This window comes from Dysidea avara, chromosome 11 (genome assembly GCF_963678975.1).
Source record: "Dysidea avara chromosome 11, odDysAvar1.4, whole genome shotgun sequence".
Taxonomy (NCBI): domain Eukaryota; kingdom Metazoa; phylum Porifera; class Demospongiae; order Dictyoceratida; family Dysideidae; genus Dysidea; species Dysidea avara.
This window is the reverse complement of record NC_089282.1, coordinates 872824-887697: the sequence shown is the minus strand read 5'-3', so window position 1 is coordinate 887697 and position 14874 is coordinate 872824. Positions and strand designations below refer to the sequence as shown.

Sequence of the window (14874 nt, the reverse complement as noted above, 5' to 3'; positions counted from 1 at the left end):
TGCACAGTAAGCATACTAGTCTACTAGACAGATGCTAAAAGCATGATGGGGCGAGCCCGAGTTGTGTAAAGTGATGCGGCATCAACTGTATTTCGATGAATAGTGTTTAATGTGTGTGTGTGTTTGTAGCTATACATACAGAAATGCTCAGCTACTCTAGAGGTAGCTGGAGGAAGGTGAAAAAAGTTCAAGTTGGGAGGCTCATCAGTGGCCTGCCAGTATATAGCTACATAACTGTGTGGAAGCATAGTCAGCTAGCACTTATCTCCCTGTCTTCTGCAGTTCAGTCATTGGCCAACTGCATGCTCTCTTCTGCGAGTTTGCATGGCATCTATCAAGTGTCTACTTGCTTGTGCTTCATGTGGCATTTCTGCTGCTGTCCTCGCTCTGTCTCATTCTCTCCCTGCTTTCTTCTAAGACGGTCTTCTTCGTCCATGTCTATGTAGATAAGAAGTTGTAACCCACGTGACAAATTCTAAGCCAAGCGGCGCAAATACGGCCTTCTTCGTACAAGAAGTTTTCGTGAACGTGACTCACGTACCATTCACCTGGGCATTCACCAGCCGGTGTTCCCTCCTCGCCCTGTCTCGTTTTCTCTCAGTCTTCTTCCAAGACGGTCTTCTTTGTCCATGTCAATGTAGATAAGAATAAGTTGTGTGACAAGTGACAAATTCTAAGCCATGTGGGGCTTTTTTCCGTGTTCGTTGCGTAAACTCTCGGGAATGGTCAGACGTACGATCGTACGTACAGTTGAGCACTACCAGTGTGGGGCTGTCCGTGTCCATTACGTAAACTCTCGGGAATGGTCAGACGTACGGGTCGGACGTACGAGTGACTACTGCCATTTGTGGGGCTTGCTCAGGCTCGCCCCAATTATGCCACCTAGCTACTAGAGTAGTTTAGGAACATTGTGCAAATGCATCATGACGTATGAAGAGCTGCTGGAACTTGCTTAGCTTGGCTTAGCTGGTAATTGTTCACCTGCTGCACAATGAGCATGCTAGTCTATTATGCCACCTAGCTACTAAAGTTTAGAAACGTTGTGTAAACAAATACTCTTGGGAAAATAGCGAGTGACCTGTAATTAATGCAGTCAGCTTCAGACACTTTTTCAGAGGCACTTACAATTTCTAATTGGTGTAAACATTGTGCGAGATGCCGCAAGGGGGGGAAAAGTGGATTGGCCATGCAAGACTGCTTGCAGAGGTATCTAGTAGAAGTATAGAATACTGTGAAGTGTAAAAAGTTCCGAGAAGAGTTGGATTTCCGTGGGTCCCTGGGTCCCCTGGTCCTTGGTCCCCGGGTCCACAGTTTTTACCTACCCATCTTTAATAACATTAACTATAATCAAAACATGGAGTAATCCAGGCAAGGGAGGATGTATTAGAATATTTGTAGTCCCTAATTGTCTGGGTTGTGTAATAGAGGCCACACCAACCAAAGGTAACCAGGTATAGTTGTGCCTTATAGTTACATCACTTCTGTTTTCTCTAAAAATCATTAGAATATATATGTATCATGCAGTAGCTATACACCTGTAATTCTATTTTACACTTTACAGATTATGGTTAATACAATAATCGGATTGGTATAATCGGTATCGGCTCTTTTAGGTACACATTAATCGGATATTGGTACAACTGAAAAATCCAATCGGTACATCTCTACATAATTATTAGGTTAAAACTTAACATTGTATGTCGAATGATTGAAGCTCCGTAGGAGTAGGTTCCTCCTGCAGGCTATCTTCAGTAGGCTTGACACTATCAGGGGATGATCTGGGAGTCAAGAAACTCTAGCTGACTGGAAAGAAAATAGCTTAAGGCCATACTCTTGTATCCACTGTAGTACTACTTGAAAGATGCTCTGGTATGGCCTGTCAACAAGATATGCAGTCTTCCACAAATTTGTATTCCACCATCTTTTTTGTAAACAACTACAATAGGGGCAGCCCACTGACTTTTATCTACTGCCCCCTGCTTCTCTACTGCCCCTGCTTCTATAGCTGTTGTTCAGTCTTCTCCTTAGAGCAAATGGTACTGGTCGAAGTTTGAGAAAATGAGGAGCTCCTGACTCATCAACAGTGATAATTGCTTCGATTTCTTTGAGACTTCCAAGTTCTGTGATAGATAGTTTGAAGTACTAAGTTCCGTTATGAATGATTTGGTATGGACTATTCCACTCGCGAACTACAAGGAGCCGTTACACGTGTTCTCACTTATCATGAAGCGCACTAACAAGAACATACATACACGTGATATACAACATTACATAATAACTAACAATAATAATTATGTCATAGTTACTAGTTCTCGACATCCTCCGGGGGGGGGGGGGGGGCACAGAGTGTTTGTGTCCATTCTCTTACTTGTTGTCTCCCCTGGATTGCCGCTTTGCGAGCAGATCTTCTCTCCACTTCTGGTAGTGTCTGGACACCATTATCTGACAAATTTGACTTCTCCTGATGCTGTTTAAATAGGAGATCTTCTGCGGTTACTTCCAGAGGGTAGAGTTTGGTGATCAGGCGATTTGTTCTACCAGTAGAAGTCATGATGTTGGCAATGGTGTCTTCCACTACAGCAAGGCACCAATTGATACGATCATGTACTAATACGACAGCTCCAGGTTTCACAGTCTGGGAATTACGGGATTGATGGAAATCTCTTAGTCCAGTTAAATACTTTCGCTTCCATCTTGTCCAAAAATGTTGAAGCAGGGTTGCTTGCTTCCTGGCTATTGATTGAACTTCTGTTTCTCCAAAGTCTGGGTCACACTGGTTGTACTGTGGGGTCATGTGATATGGTACACAAACTATCTTCCTGCCACATAGCAGGTCGGCTGGGGTGATTTCATGGGTGTGGGTCACTGATATCTGTAGGGACATATGTAAGGGGCCAATCATTGAGAATGGCCTCAATCTCAACGATGAGGGTTTGGAGACTGTTTAGGTTGTAAATGCCCTTCCCAGGACCTTCTTCAAAGCCAGCTTGGTCAACCCAATGAGCCTCTCCCAAAACCCCCCAAACCTGGGAGCACATTTGGGGATAAATCACCATTGTTCCAGACTTAGAGAGGTGCCTGTGAGTGAACAAGGCCTTCAATTCATCAGCAGCAGACAGAAAAGTTGAGCCATTGTCTGAAAGGACAAGACAAGGTAGGGATTTTCTGCTGCTGAAACACGCATTCAACAGTAATGATCTGGCATGATCTCTAGGTGTACAGCTCGTGTGATAGCACAAGTAAATAAACAAATGTACACCTTATGCTCCCTTTCGCCTCTCACAAACAAGGCGCCACTAAAATCAACGCCTAGTAACTTCAAATGGTATGGACTGTTGAACACAGGCCTTCACTAGTGGTGGAGAATCTGGTGCAGTGTATGGTCGTCCTGCTAGTTTCCTGCAGGTCACACACTTCCTCAGCAAGGCTCTGATTTGTTGCCTAGCACATGGTACCCAATACATTTGACGAAGAGCAGTAAGTGTCATGTTCACCTATGCGTGATGCTGTCTCTTGTGAGTGTGCCAGATGAGGAGTGAAGTGAAGGGATCCTTCGGTCGGTGGCAGAAGGAAAGGAAACTTAGCTGACTCTGAAAGTGGTGCGTTGTGGATCCTACCACCACAGCGTATCAGGCCTGTGTGGTCCAGATACAGCCAGAGTTGTCTCACCAGTGGCAGACGAGAGGAGCGAGTTGTTGACTGTAGGCTGTTCATCTCCTCTGGGAAACCTCTATGTTGGATATTGGCAATCCATTGAATGTCCGCTATAGATAATTCGGAAGGAGACCAATGGCCCTCTTAGCTTGAATAACTTCTGCCTGGTATTATTGGCAAGGCGAAGGACATAGGCAGTTATGTCTAGCAATTTGGTGTAACTACTGTATGCAGAGGGATTAATTAAGTTGTGTATACCATTGGTAGGTGTCAGTAAGGTGGTGTTGTGGTGACTGCCTGCTGACAACAAACCTTCAACACTGCTAGCCTGTATGAGTAAGGCTTCTAAAGGGCTCTGGGTGGACCACTCAGTAGGAGATGATAGTCATGGTGGGCTGTATCTCCACAGTGTTGAATTAACCAATTGCTGAGCTGGCAGTCCATGGGTTAAAAGATCTGCTGGGTTACAAGCAGTTGGGCAGTATCTCCAGGATGATGAGATGGGTAGGATCTCTTTCACTCTGTGTGCAATAAAAGGTTTCAGTTTCTTCTTACTCTGGAGCCAGCAAAGCACTATTTGACTATCAGACCAATAGTGAATGTTGCATTTGTGGTTAAGTGAGTCCATTACAAAGGAGCCTAGGCGAGCTACTACAGATGCAGCCATGAGCTCCAGTCTGGGTAGTGTGTGTTGTTTTAGTGGAACTATACGAGATTTTGATATCACCATGTTGAATGTACACGACAGCTCCATATGCCTTTGGACTGACGTCAGCAAAGACATGTAAGATGGTAGGGGAAGGGTCTACCATTTGGAGCATAGGAATGTACTGTCGTGGAAAGTGCTTTTGTAAAGCAACTGAGATGTCCGCTACAATGGAAGCCCACTTGAGCTGATATGTTTCATTTAGCTCAGTATCCCAGGATACATTGTCTTGCCAAAGAAATAGCTTGGCAGTTATAGTCACTGGAGTGACTAAGCCTAGTGGGTCAAAGATTGAAGAGGTGTAGCGAAGAATTTTATGCTTTGTTATTGGAATGGTGGTAGTAACCTCAGGTTTGGAGCAAAGAGATAGTAGATCGAGCTTGACATTCTAGCACAAGCCGAGGACTTTAACGACCTCTTACTCATCAGCAGCATTGTGTTGTTTAGCTGAGTCCCTTAGAGATTGGCTATTAGATGCCCAAGTACGTAGATTAAATTTAGACATGTTCTTTAATGATCGGGACTTTATGAAGTACCGTAGGGCCTCTCTCTCAGTATCACAGCCTGAAACTACATTGTCAACATACAAACTTAAGATACTGGTAGACACAGGAGATGGGTGCTGCTGCAGGTGGAATGTGAGTGTTACATTCAGCATGAATGGTGAACAACTAGCACCAAAAAATACCACCTTGAATTGGTAAGGTTGGAATGGGCTGTTGGGATCATGCAGGTTAGAAAGCCAAAGAAAATGAGTGCAATCTCTGCATGAAGAAAGACCTTCTCAATGTCAGCAGAGAAAGCATATACATACTGACGAAAGCGCAAAAGTATGACACACAGGTGGTTCAGAAAGGGTGAGCCGATGTGAAGGCAATCATTTAAACTAGAATGCTGGGACAACTGTTTGCAACTGCAGTCGTAAACGATTCTGATAGGTGTGGTGTCTGAGGCCTTTCTAACGGGCCTATGAGGTATGTAATGTGCCTGATGTATCTTGAAGTCATTCACCCTCTCAATAAAACCTTTGCACTCTTGGTCGGCAATAATCTGGCCATACATGTGTAGAAGTTCTGGAGTCTTGGCTAGCCTCTAAGCCAAGGATCTGGTATGCTTGGAAATTGGAAGGCAGGAGGGGATGATTCTCCTTCCAAGGGAACTTAAAGGATAAGTCTCCATCAGGTTGTCGCTAAGTACTGGATTGCATGTAGGCCTTCAAGAAGTTGTCATCACTGTCCATAGTGCTTGGGGAGATTCCACTCAATTCAGCTTTCCAGAAAGTGTCCAGGTTCTGGTCATCTACAGCTGTGAAATTCACATGGACTAAATTGACAGCTGCTGATGGTTGCAGTAGGGGACCAGAAAGCAAGTAACCTAAACAAGACTTGACTGCAGTAGGGCCATTACCACGTATGACATGGTCTTGGATGAATGTCCAATAGTAGTCGGCCCCCACAAGGACAGTTATCTCAAAATTGTCATCCTCGGTGACAGGGTAAGCCAATTGTAGGTCCTTCAGGTAAAGCATCTTGCTTATTTCTGTTCGCACAGAATTTTGTAATGGGGCTGCAAGCTTGGGTGCCACCAAAACTGAGATGGATATGACACTCTGGTCTTGTGTGTGTACCGAAATGGTGGTTACTTGTAAAGATCTAGCAGCAGATACTGGGTTTCCAAAGAAGGACAGAGAGATCCATTCTGTATGTGTGGGCCTTTAGGCAAAGTCTGTCTGCAAGGTCTTGAGTGATGAAGGAGCACCGTGCACCTTCATCAAAGAGAATGTTTCTGAGTGGACCTGCTGAGACAATAGCAATAGCAGTCTTCAGGAGACAAGCATTATGAACTGAGACAGATGAGGGGGGAGAATTAACCACTGCAGTGAATGCTGGCACTTGTACACTGCTGGTTGCTGGAGGAGGGGGTGGCTGTGTACTGTTGGTTGGTTGAACACTGTTGTTCATTTGAGAAGGTGGTAAAGGAGGCTTAGCATCTGTAGGAGGGCACAAGCTCGTATGGTGCTTTTAGTTGCACCATTTACAACATCTATGAGAGGTGCACTAGCTGTGAGACCCTATGGTGTGCTAAGCAGTTAAAACATAAGCCTACTTCTTTAACAATAGACATGTACAAAAAGTGGGCGTAGTACATAATCAAACATGCAGACAAGCGCTTGTAAATTACCCATGACACTAGTTCTCACCTTAAACTTTTGTTTGTCAACTCATAGGATGGTAAGGGAGTCGAATCACCTCTGTCATAGTGCTGTAGGATCAAAAATTGGCTTCATGGTTTTCATCACGTGAGCAATAATAAACTCCCACAATCAAATGCGTCCAGGATTCTTATAGAAACAAACTAACGTTACCTCACCAGATATCAAGGCCATTACATAAACCACGGCCAGCCATTAAATGTACCATGGCCAGCCATGGTTTAACTTAAACGTACCATTGCAAGCCAGGGTTTATGAGATATGTACCCTGAAAATTTCCTTTGAAGTTAGGTGGTTTCATGGTACATAGTTCTTTGGAAAAGCTGTTGGAATAATATGGCCTACTTCCAGAACTCAGATTTAAAAGAATCGAGGCCATGACTTCCCGAATGGTCCAGTCTCCACCATTGTGATCTCTGGAAAACTGCTTCTTAAGCTCAGCTTTCCCAGGACCGTTGGGATCAGCATGCACAATATATATCAGAAGACTTGCTCAAAGACTGTAAGGCTCTCATGTGGCTTTCTAATTTATCATGGAACCCTTGAAGACTGGCCAGGTTATTGACAGGCTTGGGAAGGTTCATTAACGCATTCTTTTTTGCATTAACTAACTTATACAACTGCCCAAACCTGTCCTTCAACAAAGCCACGGAGTGAAGGTAATTCATGTCAGTCAGAGGAAAGTTGTCGATGGCCTGTGCTGCATCACCCAACAATTGTGCCCTTAAAAAATGAAATTTCTGTACCCCAGTCAACCCCTCATTGTTATGTACAGCTGCTTCAAATGAGTCCCAAAATGTTTGAAACTGAAGGGGGTCCCCTCTAAAGGTAGGAAGAGTTAGCTTGGGTAATCAAGTCACAGACAGACCCACATTGCGTACAGCATATGTGTGTGTGACAATACATCATTACTAAGTTTGGTGTAGTGATATGTCCAGCAGATTCTGTGTGTTCCTCAGTCTCTGGCACATTATTCTGTGGCACTACTTGCTGTTCAGCATTCTCAACTGCTTCATCTTGCTTCCACCAATATTCTATTAGAAGGTCACACAAATGGATGGCGGACTGTTTTACAGAACATACAAAGATATATTATGACTCTATAATAACTGTGTATATAGCTATGTGTTGTACTTTTCTACAGCGAGGTTTACAAAATGTAAAAAAAAAAAGAAAAAGGAGTGACTTGGTCATTAGCTTCGGTAATTGCTTGGGCTTTGGTTCGTGACAAATGAGCGTCCACCGCATCTGAAAGCTTGGGCGCGTTGAAGGGTGTCCATAGCGATAGTTCGAAGTACTAGGTTCCATTATGAACAATTTAGTATGGACTACTCCACTCGCAAACTACAAGGAGCCGTTACACATGTTCTCACTTATCATGAAGAGCACTAACAAGAACATACGTACACGTGATATACATTATATAATAATAATTATGTCATAGTTACTAGTTCTCGACAGTTCATCCTTAAGCACATCAGAAAACTCTGCAACTAATTCTGTGCTTGTAGCATCAGAGAATTTGTGTAGCTTTATCCATTAAGTGGACAACATCAAAGTGTAACAATGTCATCCAGTCTCTGTCTAGCAGAAGGAACTACTTCTTGAAATCAGTCACCACAAACATAGCTGTAATAACACTATCATTGATCTTGACGTGTGCCTGGCATTCACCTTACACTGTAAGGGGTGGTTTGTCATACTGGTATAAGGACACTGTGGAGGTTGCAGCTTACAAACAGTTTTTAAATGTAGACGGTGTATTGTGGACCACTCCACTTCACCATTTGAGCGAGTAATGAATTGATTTCTACTGTCATCAAAAATTTGCCATACTTTATTCCCAACTGTAGGGTAGCATGCATGTATTCCGAGCTATCACTGCTGGACCCATCATCTTGTCCTGGACTGCTTTGCTTGAGGGCTCATCAACCTTCCTAGGGACTTTCTTCCCTTAAAGACACTTGCCAAATGTCCCACTTTCTGGCAGGAGTAGCATGTACAATAAGCTAGCTGGTGGCCTGATGTGCCACAGCGATAGCATGGCTTACTGTGGACTGTCATCTTATAAAGCTCCGGATTCATAGGTTGGTGAATTCCCACATTTCCATGAATATGTTTGCTGTCTTTGTCTGCAGTCTCTGCTGCTGTGTTCTTCTGCAGCAAGTGTCAGGTCACTAATGCTCAGCAGATCTTATTGACATTTACGATCACATAATCCACTTACTAGCTGAGCACAGAGTCCAGTGCAGTATCCAAGTACTGCTTGAAATAATAGGGATCAGGGCAAAAAAAATTCAAAACTCTCTAATAGAATGCACGCCAAAAGCAGCCTTCCGGGCTTTGGATGTGTTTCAAAAACATTCCAGACCTTCCTCTGGTGTTGTAAAAACTGACCTGGAAGTATAAAACACAGGTTTTGGGAGCTTTTAAAAATTTCCAAAATCGCCCCAAATATCCATCTTCTTATTCTTCTTCTTATTTCGTGCGTCTACAGCCCACAGGAAGTAGATAGCCTACCCAGGTCTGTGTAGTATTAAAATCTTTGCTTTCTAAGGCGACTGTGAGATATAGAGCAAGAGTCATGGCTTTGAGATGCCATTCACTCGCGAAGCCATAAAAGCAAAGGTCCAGCAGTTTAAAAAATGCCATTTGAAGTAACACACGGGACTAAAACTCATCAAGATGTATTAAACTAAACATTAGACATAAATGCTACTCACTGAAATTTGTTTCTGAACATTTTAGAGTTCTTCAACTCGCATCAGTGAAGGGGGTGTGGCCCATAGCCCATCACTGAAACTGCATTCCGGGCACTTTCCTAAGGGCTGCTACAGCCATTTATCAGTCAAGAATCGACATAACAAGCCTCGTAAGCTATCAGAAATAGCATAACCCTTCGAATCGAAAAGGGTGTGTGTCCCTTTTGTACGTGATCGTAAATTAAGGGCAGCTCCCAGGCTTTGGGAGAAAGAATTTTCGAAAGAAAACAGTATCGCCTTCCAGTTTATGCATTAGGCCTTATAAGCTACCGGAAATTTAATTCAGAAGGTTGCTATTGATGTTCAATGTGGCAATGCTGCTTCTGTAATGGCAACAATTCCATCATCACAGGATTGGGCAGAGTTTGCCTCTCTACCTATTGTTTGAGCGTGAAGACCTTTTATTATCATCTTTTATATTAAACAAAAAATCTACCATCATAAAAAATAGAATTAAAAAGAGGGCATGTCTCCTTACATGATCGAAAGATTGAGAACAGTTGCCTTAAGGATCTGCACGAGAGAAGACTACATAATCGCTACAAATAGGTATATGTTAAAGCATAGCCGCGAGTGCTATATGAAAAATAAAGTACGAGGCACGGCTGAGATGCTAATAAAGCACGAGGCGAAGCCGAGTGCTTTATTAGCATTGAGGCCAAGCGCCGAGTACTTTATTTTTCATATAGCACGAGCAAGGCTATGCTTTAAATGATTTATGGAACTTTCTAGTCGTATAGCTTCACCATACACTAGGACTCGTAATTAACAAGCATTGCACGAACTATTAGCAGCCTGAACGTACACAAACTAGTTTAACAAAGTAACTCACGTGTATTTCACCATAGTTTGGCATAGTAGACGTTCATTGTGTCTTTTGGCAGGTTTTGCTCGCAACCCACAATCAATTCTATTGTGAGTCACATGGTGAAGTATTTCCGTGATATCTCCAGGACTTGTCCGTTTACATTAACAAATGTAACAGCAACGTTACCTTCTCCCACCCATCATCGAAGCATTTAGGTATGTCTATAAAAGCAATCCAGTGGTGGAACTCGTATTGGCTGGGGTGATTGATCACTCAGCGTGGCGAGGCTATCAGCCTTCACCGGCTTGGGTGATTAGTCGTACTGGTGCGAGCCCCGTAGGCTATTAGCCTACACTAAGGCACGTGGGCAACTGTGCTTTATTGCCCACAAAGAGTGCTTTATTGCACCGCAAAGAGTGCTTTATTGAACGAGTAAAGCACTCTTTGCGGTGCAATAAAGCACTCTTTGTGGTCAATGAAGCAGTTGGCCGGCTGAGAGTGTACTTTATGAAATTTAAAGTACACTTTTCCTTTTGATCTCGCCCACGCAAAGTTCTATAACTACTTTTACAGATTGGTAGGGTTTTCCAGCTATATAATTTCAATGCCTTTATTGTTGTGAATCAAAGCATTTAACACATTGGGTGAATACAGCCTGTGCATGATCATGCCTTTTCAGAGTTTATAGCTATTCCAAAAGACTGATCATAAGTACACACTCTACCTGTAGCTAGTAGACAGATCATGAAGTAATCCTTCATATGCTATATTACTGCAGTACTATATCTTACTTCAGTACTATATTACTGCATGCAGTGCACACTAGCGATAGAATTATGTTATCCATGTGCATGGACATGAAAAAATTTCAGAAACTAGGGGGGCAAAAAATTGTGTACATTTAAACAAATAGAATAGGGATCGAAGTTGTGATTCCAAAAAAAAACTGTGTAACAAGAAATATTAGGGATGGTGATTCACAATACTGCTTAATACATCAATACAAACCAAGCAGCTTGATTTGTGTACATTGAATTTAAGATTCCTATTTCGACTGTTCAATAAAAAGTCGAAATAGGAACCTTAAATTCAATGTACACAAATCAAGCTGCTTGGCTTGTATTGATGTATTAAGCAGTATTGTGAATCACCATCCCTATTTCTTCTTGTTTACGTAGTTGTTTTTCTTCACAATCACAACTTTGATCCCTATTCTACTTGTTTAAATTTACAATTTTTTGCCTCCCTAGTTATAATTTGTTTCAAAACGACTGTAATCTTTTGTATGATTGTTTATGGTGCAATGTGATGTTGCTTATATATATATATATAGGTGCTGGTGGTATGGGGACAAATGACTCATGCGCCAGTTATACCTGATTTTCCTGATCCGCCGACATTTCCAACTAGTAAGGAGTGTATACATGTTATCATGTGACCGGTTCTGCAAAAACCCAATGCAGTTGTGCAAACCTAAATTTGCAGTACAAAGCATTGATAAAAAACTTTCATATTATTTAAATTAATTTGTTGAACGCTTTGTTTTGAAGGCCTAACAATAAAAGAGGAGTTTGAACATCTTTGTTTCAAAGCAGTAGACGCAAGGATACAGAAATTATGGACGTTTGTCTATGTCACATTAAAACAATAATACACCATCAATCTTTCTTCCCTAAATCACCTTTGTATGTAGTGAAGGAGGTGATACAAGGAAAAATGTGCCCAGTAATTAATTCTCCTACTCATGGCAAACAAGATGGTGCAAATTTTAACTAAGTGTGTCATTTTGCTTGTAAGTTACAACCATTTTATTTTCCCCTATACTTGCTGTACAATCAATCTTTCTGTTGTTGCTACTTTGTAGGGCTGTAACTCCTGAAATTATTGGCATATGAGGCTGAAACGTTTCCAGAGCATTCATTTGGCTAAGTAGATGTCAATATTTAATAAACAGGAATTTGAAAAATATTCTGTCAGGTTTACGCAGATCCGGTCACATATAGTACTACCATACTGTTTAATATCTATAAAGCTGAAAAGATCTCCGTCTGTCTGTCATGCATTCCATGGCATCCAACGATTACCTCACCAACCACTGCACTAGTCATGCAGTGCAGGTTTAGCATAAATAAAGCGCTCATCATCTAAGAATTGTATTAGTTTTAAAAGAAGTTTCCTCCGTTGTTCGTTGTTTACAGTGCATTGAATGCAAGGGTGTAAACTAAATCTTGCTAGAATTCTTTCTGTAAACCGCATGCAAACCGCAAGTAAGCAGCTTTCCATTCAACTTAAGCTGGCCTTTATAAACAACTTGTAGGGTTAAGGAAACTACAGGTCACATTTGGTCAAAGTGGTAGAGTGTTGAACTTGCAAGTGTTGAGTCCCCAAATCGAATCCCGGTTATGGCATTGTTGTTTTTTTTACCTGACCTTTTTGGTTACAACTTTTATTTTTGCTTAATTCCAACCTTTTTTGTCACAACTTTTTTTTGTTGCTTCAATGACCTTTCTGGTTACAATTTTTTGCTTCAACAACCTTTTTGGTTACATTCTGCTTTCGGTTGCACCTTTTTTGTGTTCTTTAATGCACGTATATGCCATACCATTATTCTCTCACTGGGCACCTGCTTACCTGTTTCAACATTGTTTTTTTTTGTTTCAAGTGTTTTTGTCAATACAGCTTATACTTGACTGAGGAAGGTGTTGAGGTGATGACAAGGTAGTATTGTTTTAGATATACATGTAGGCTGATGTGAATTGTTTCAATACTTTGGCCCATTGTTAGCTAGGTTACGTAATTGTAAAGTCTCAAGTTCCAATTTGTTAGGTTAGGTAATCCAAAGGATGCAACACGTGTTGCTGTCAGACCTTCACTAGTTATTTTATAATCTACTTAGCCAAGCAAGTGCACTGGTAAAATTTCAGCTTCATATGCCAATAACTTTTGTAAATACACAACAACAAATTGGTTTGTACAGAGAATATAAGAAACATAAATTACATGCTAAAATGGTTGTAATTAACCCTCAGGATGTCCTAAGGGTTACTGTAGTTTCCTTGTGTAGCTCTGCAAATTTGTTGTTACATACCACTTTAACTGCTGCATCTTCATTCATAGGTTAAACACAAGTTGTCATTAGGTTTGTCTTGATAAGTTTAACAACTGAAATGTGTGGATTATTTCACAAGCACTTTATTTAAAACTTATTTACTGTTCTTCTAGGCCTTCCTCACTTCTTGGTGAACTCTCGATGTGCGAAAGTGATAGCAATCAATTCTTTTCAATCATAGTAATGCATTACATCTAGCTATACTCCACTAATTCAGATGAGGGATCAACAAAACCAGGGGCGAGATTTCAAAATCTTTAAAAAGATTTCAAGTGAGATTTCAAGATTTCCATAAGATCTTAGTTAACTAGTCCAGATTTTACTAGTGATCTACAACATTTCAGGCCAGGCTTCTTGTAGGTCTGTCGGATTTAGACTAGAAGCTTCTAATTAGCTATTAAATTAACTAGCCTTCACGGATCATTTGGTCGGTAACCCTTTATTGGTAAAAATAGAGTGCACTATAAAAGGCTAATATCTAACCGGACTAAGGTCCACATGTTGTCACACAAAGACTAAGTTATACTGCTGCTTGTTTTGTGAAAATTAAAGCCAGAGCTACTGTATGTTTTTCATTAGGTACAAATTGCATTTTCATACCTGGTTTGTGTGCTAATTGAGGTGATAATTGGGGCCCTGCTATAGAAAACAGGACAAAGCAACAAAGCCAATCCACGTGTTATCAAATGGCACTACGGATCTGGTTATATGTTTATTTAATTTCCCTGAGGGTTTTGCCCAATAATATGAATGCAATGATCTACAGAGTTGAAACTTGCACAAGAAGCTATTTCTGGTACAGTTTTACTTGCATCACTGTTCTTCATTGCATACGAAGACAAAATCAACAAAGAAAGATTGACCAATAATCCACATTTGTGACCGGATCTGCGAAAACCTGACATAATGGTGCATTTTTCAAAATTCTTTAGTATTGAATATTTATCATCTACTTAGCCAATTGTATGCTCTGGCCAAGTTTTAGCCTTGTATGCCAACGACGTTTGGAGTTACAGACCTACAAAGTAGCAACAACAGAAAGATTGATTTGTACAGCAAGTATGAAAATAAATTACATGCGCTTACAATTATTTCGATGTGACGTAAACACACGCCCATAACTTACGTATCCTTTAGTCTACTGCAACTAAACAAAGATTTTTGAGCTTCTCTTGAGTTGGTGAATAACAGGTTTTTATCATTGGACCCTGAACAAAGTGTTTAAAATTTTTATGATTTTTTTTGTTTTGATTACACAAATATTTTATCCATTACAATCAATGGCTTATACTGAAAATTTAGGCTTGCACCATTATGTCGGGTTTTTGCAGATCCTGTCACATTTGGTTATTTGCTTTACTGGTGAACAATACATTGGGTGATATGTTGTTGTCACAGGGTGATAACTATAGCTGATCACACAGTAGCAGAGAGTTCTTGACTATATAAGGAAAGTTAAGAGTGCTGACATCTTTAGAAGCCACACAATGCTCTTCTTTCTACTTTCAATACAGGGAGACGCTGTTCTGAACAAAGTAATGTTGCCTTTCACACTGGGACACCTTTCTGTTACGTGTGGAGTTGATTGCTCTTTAATAGATAAATAGTTATGCACAGTCTGTG

General features: G+C 41.2%; 2 protein-coding genes across 9 annotated transcripts in view; both read left to right on the top strand.

The window, feature by feature from the left end:
• The window catches only part of LOC136237872 (adhesion G-protein coupled receptor V1-like), a 206773-nt gene that overhangs the window by 58329 nt on the left and 133570 nt on the right, over positions 1–14874 (top strand). The window lies entirely within an intron of this gene.
• The window catches only part of LOC136237873 (ADAMTS-like protein 1), a 90543-nt gene that overhangs the window by 5388 nt on the left and 70281 nt on the right, over positions 1–14874 (top strand). The window contains exon 2 of the mRNA XM_066028118.1: positions 11476–11551. Coding sequence (XP_065884190.1) covers positions 11476–11551 — 76 coding nt within the window. The remainder of the gene's footprint in view (positions 1–11475; positions 11552–14874) is intronic.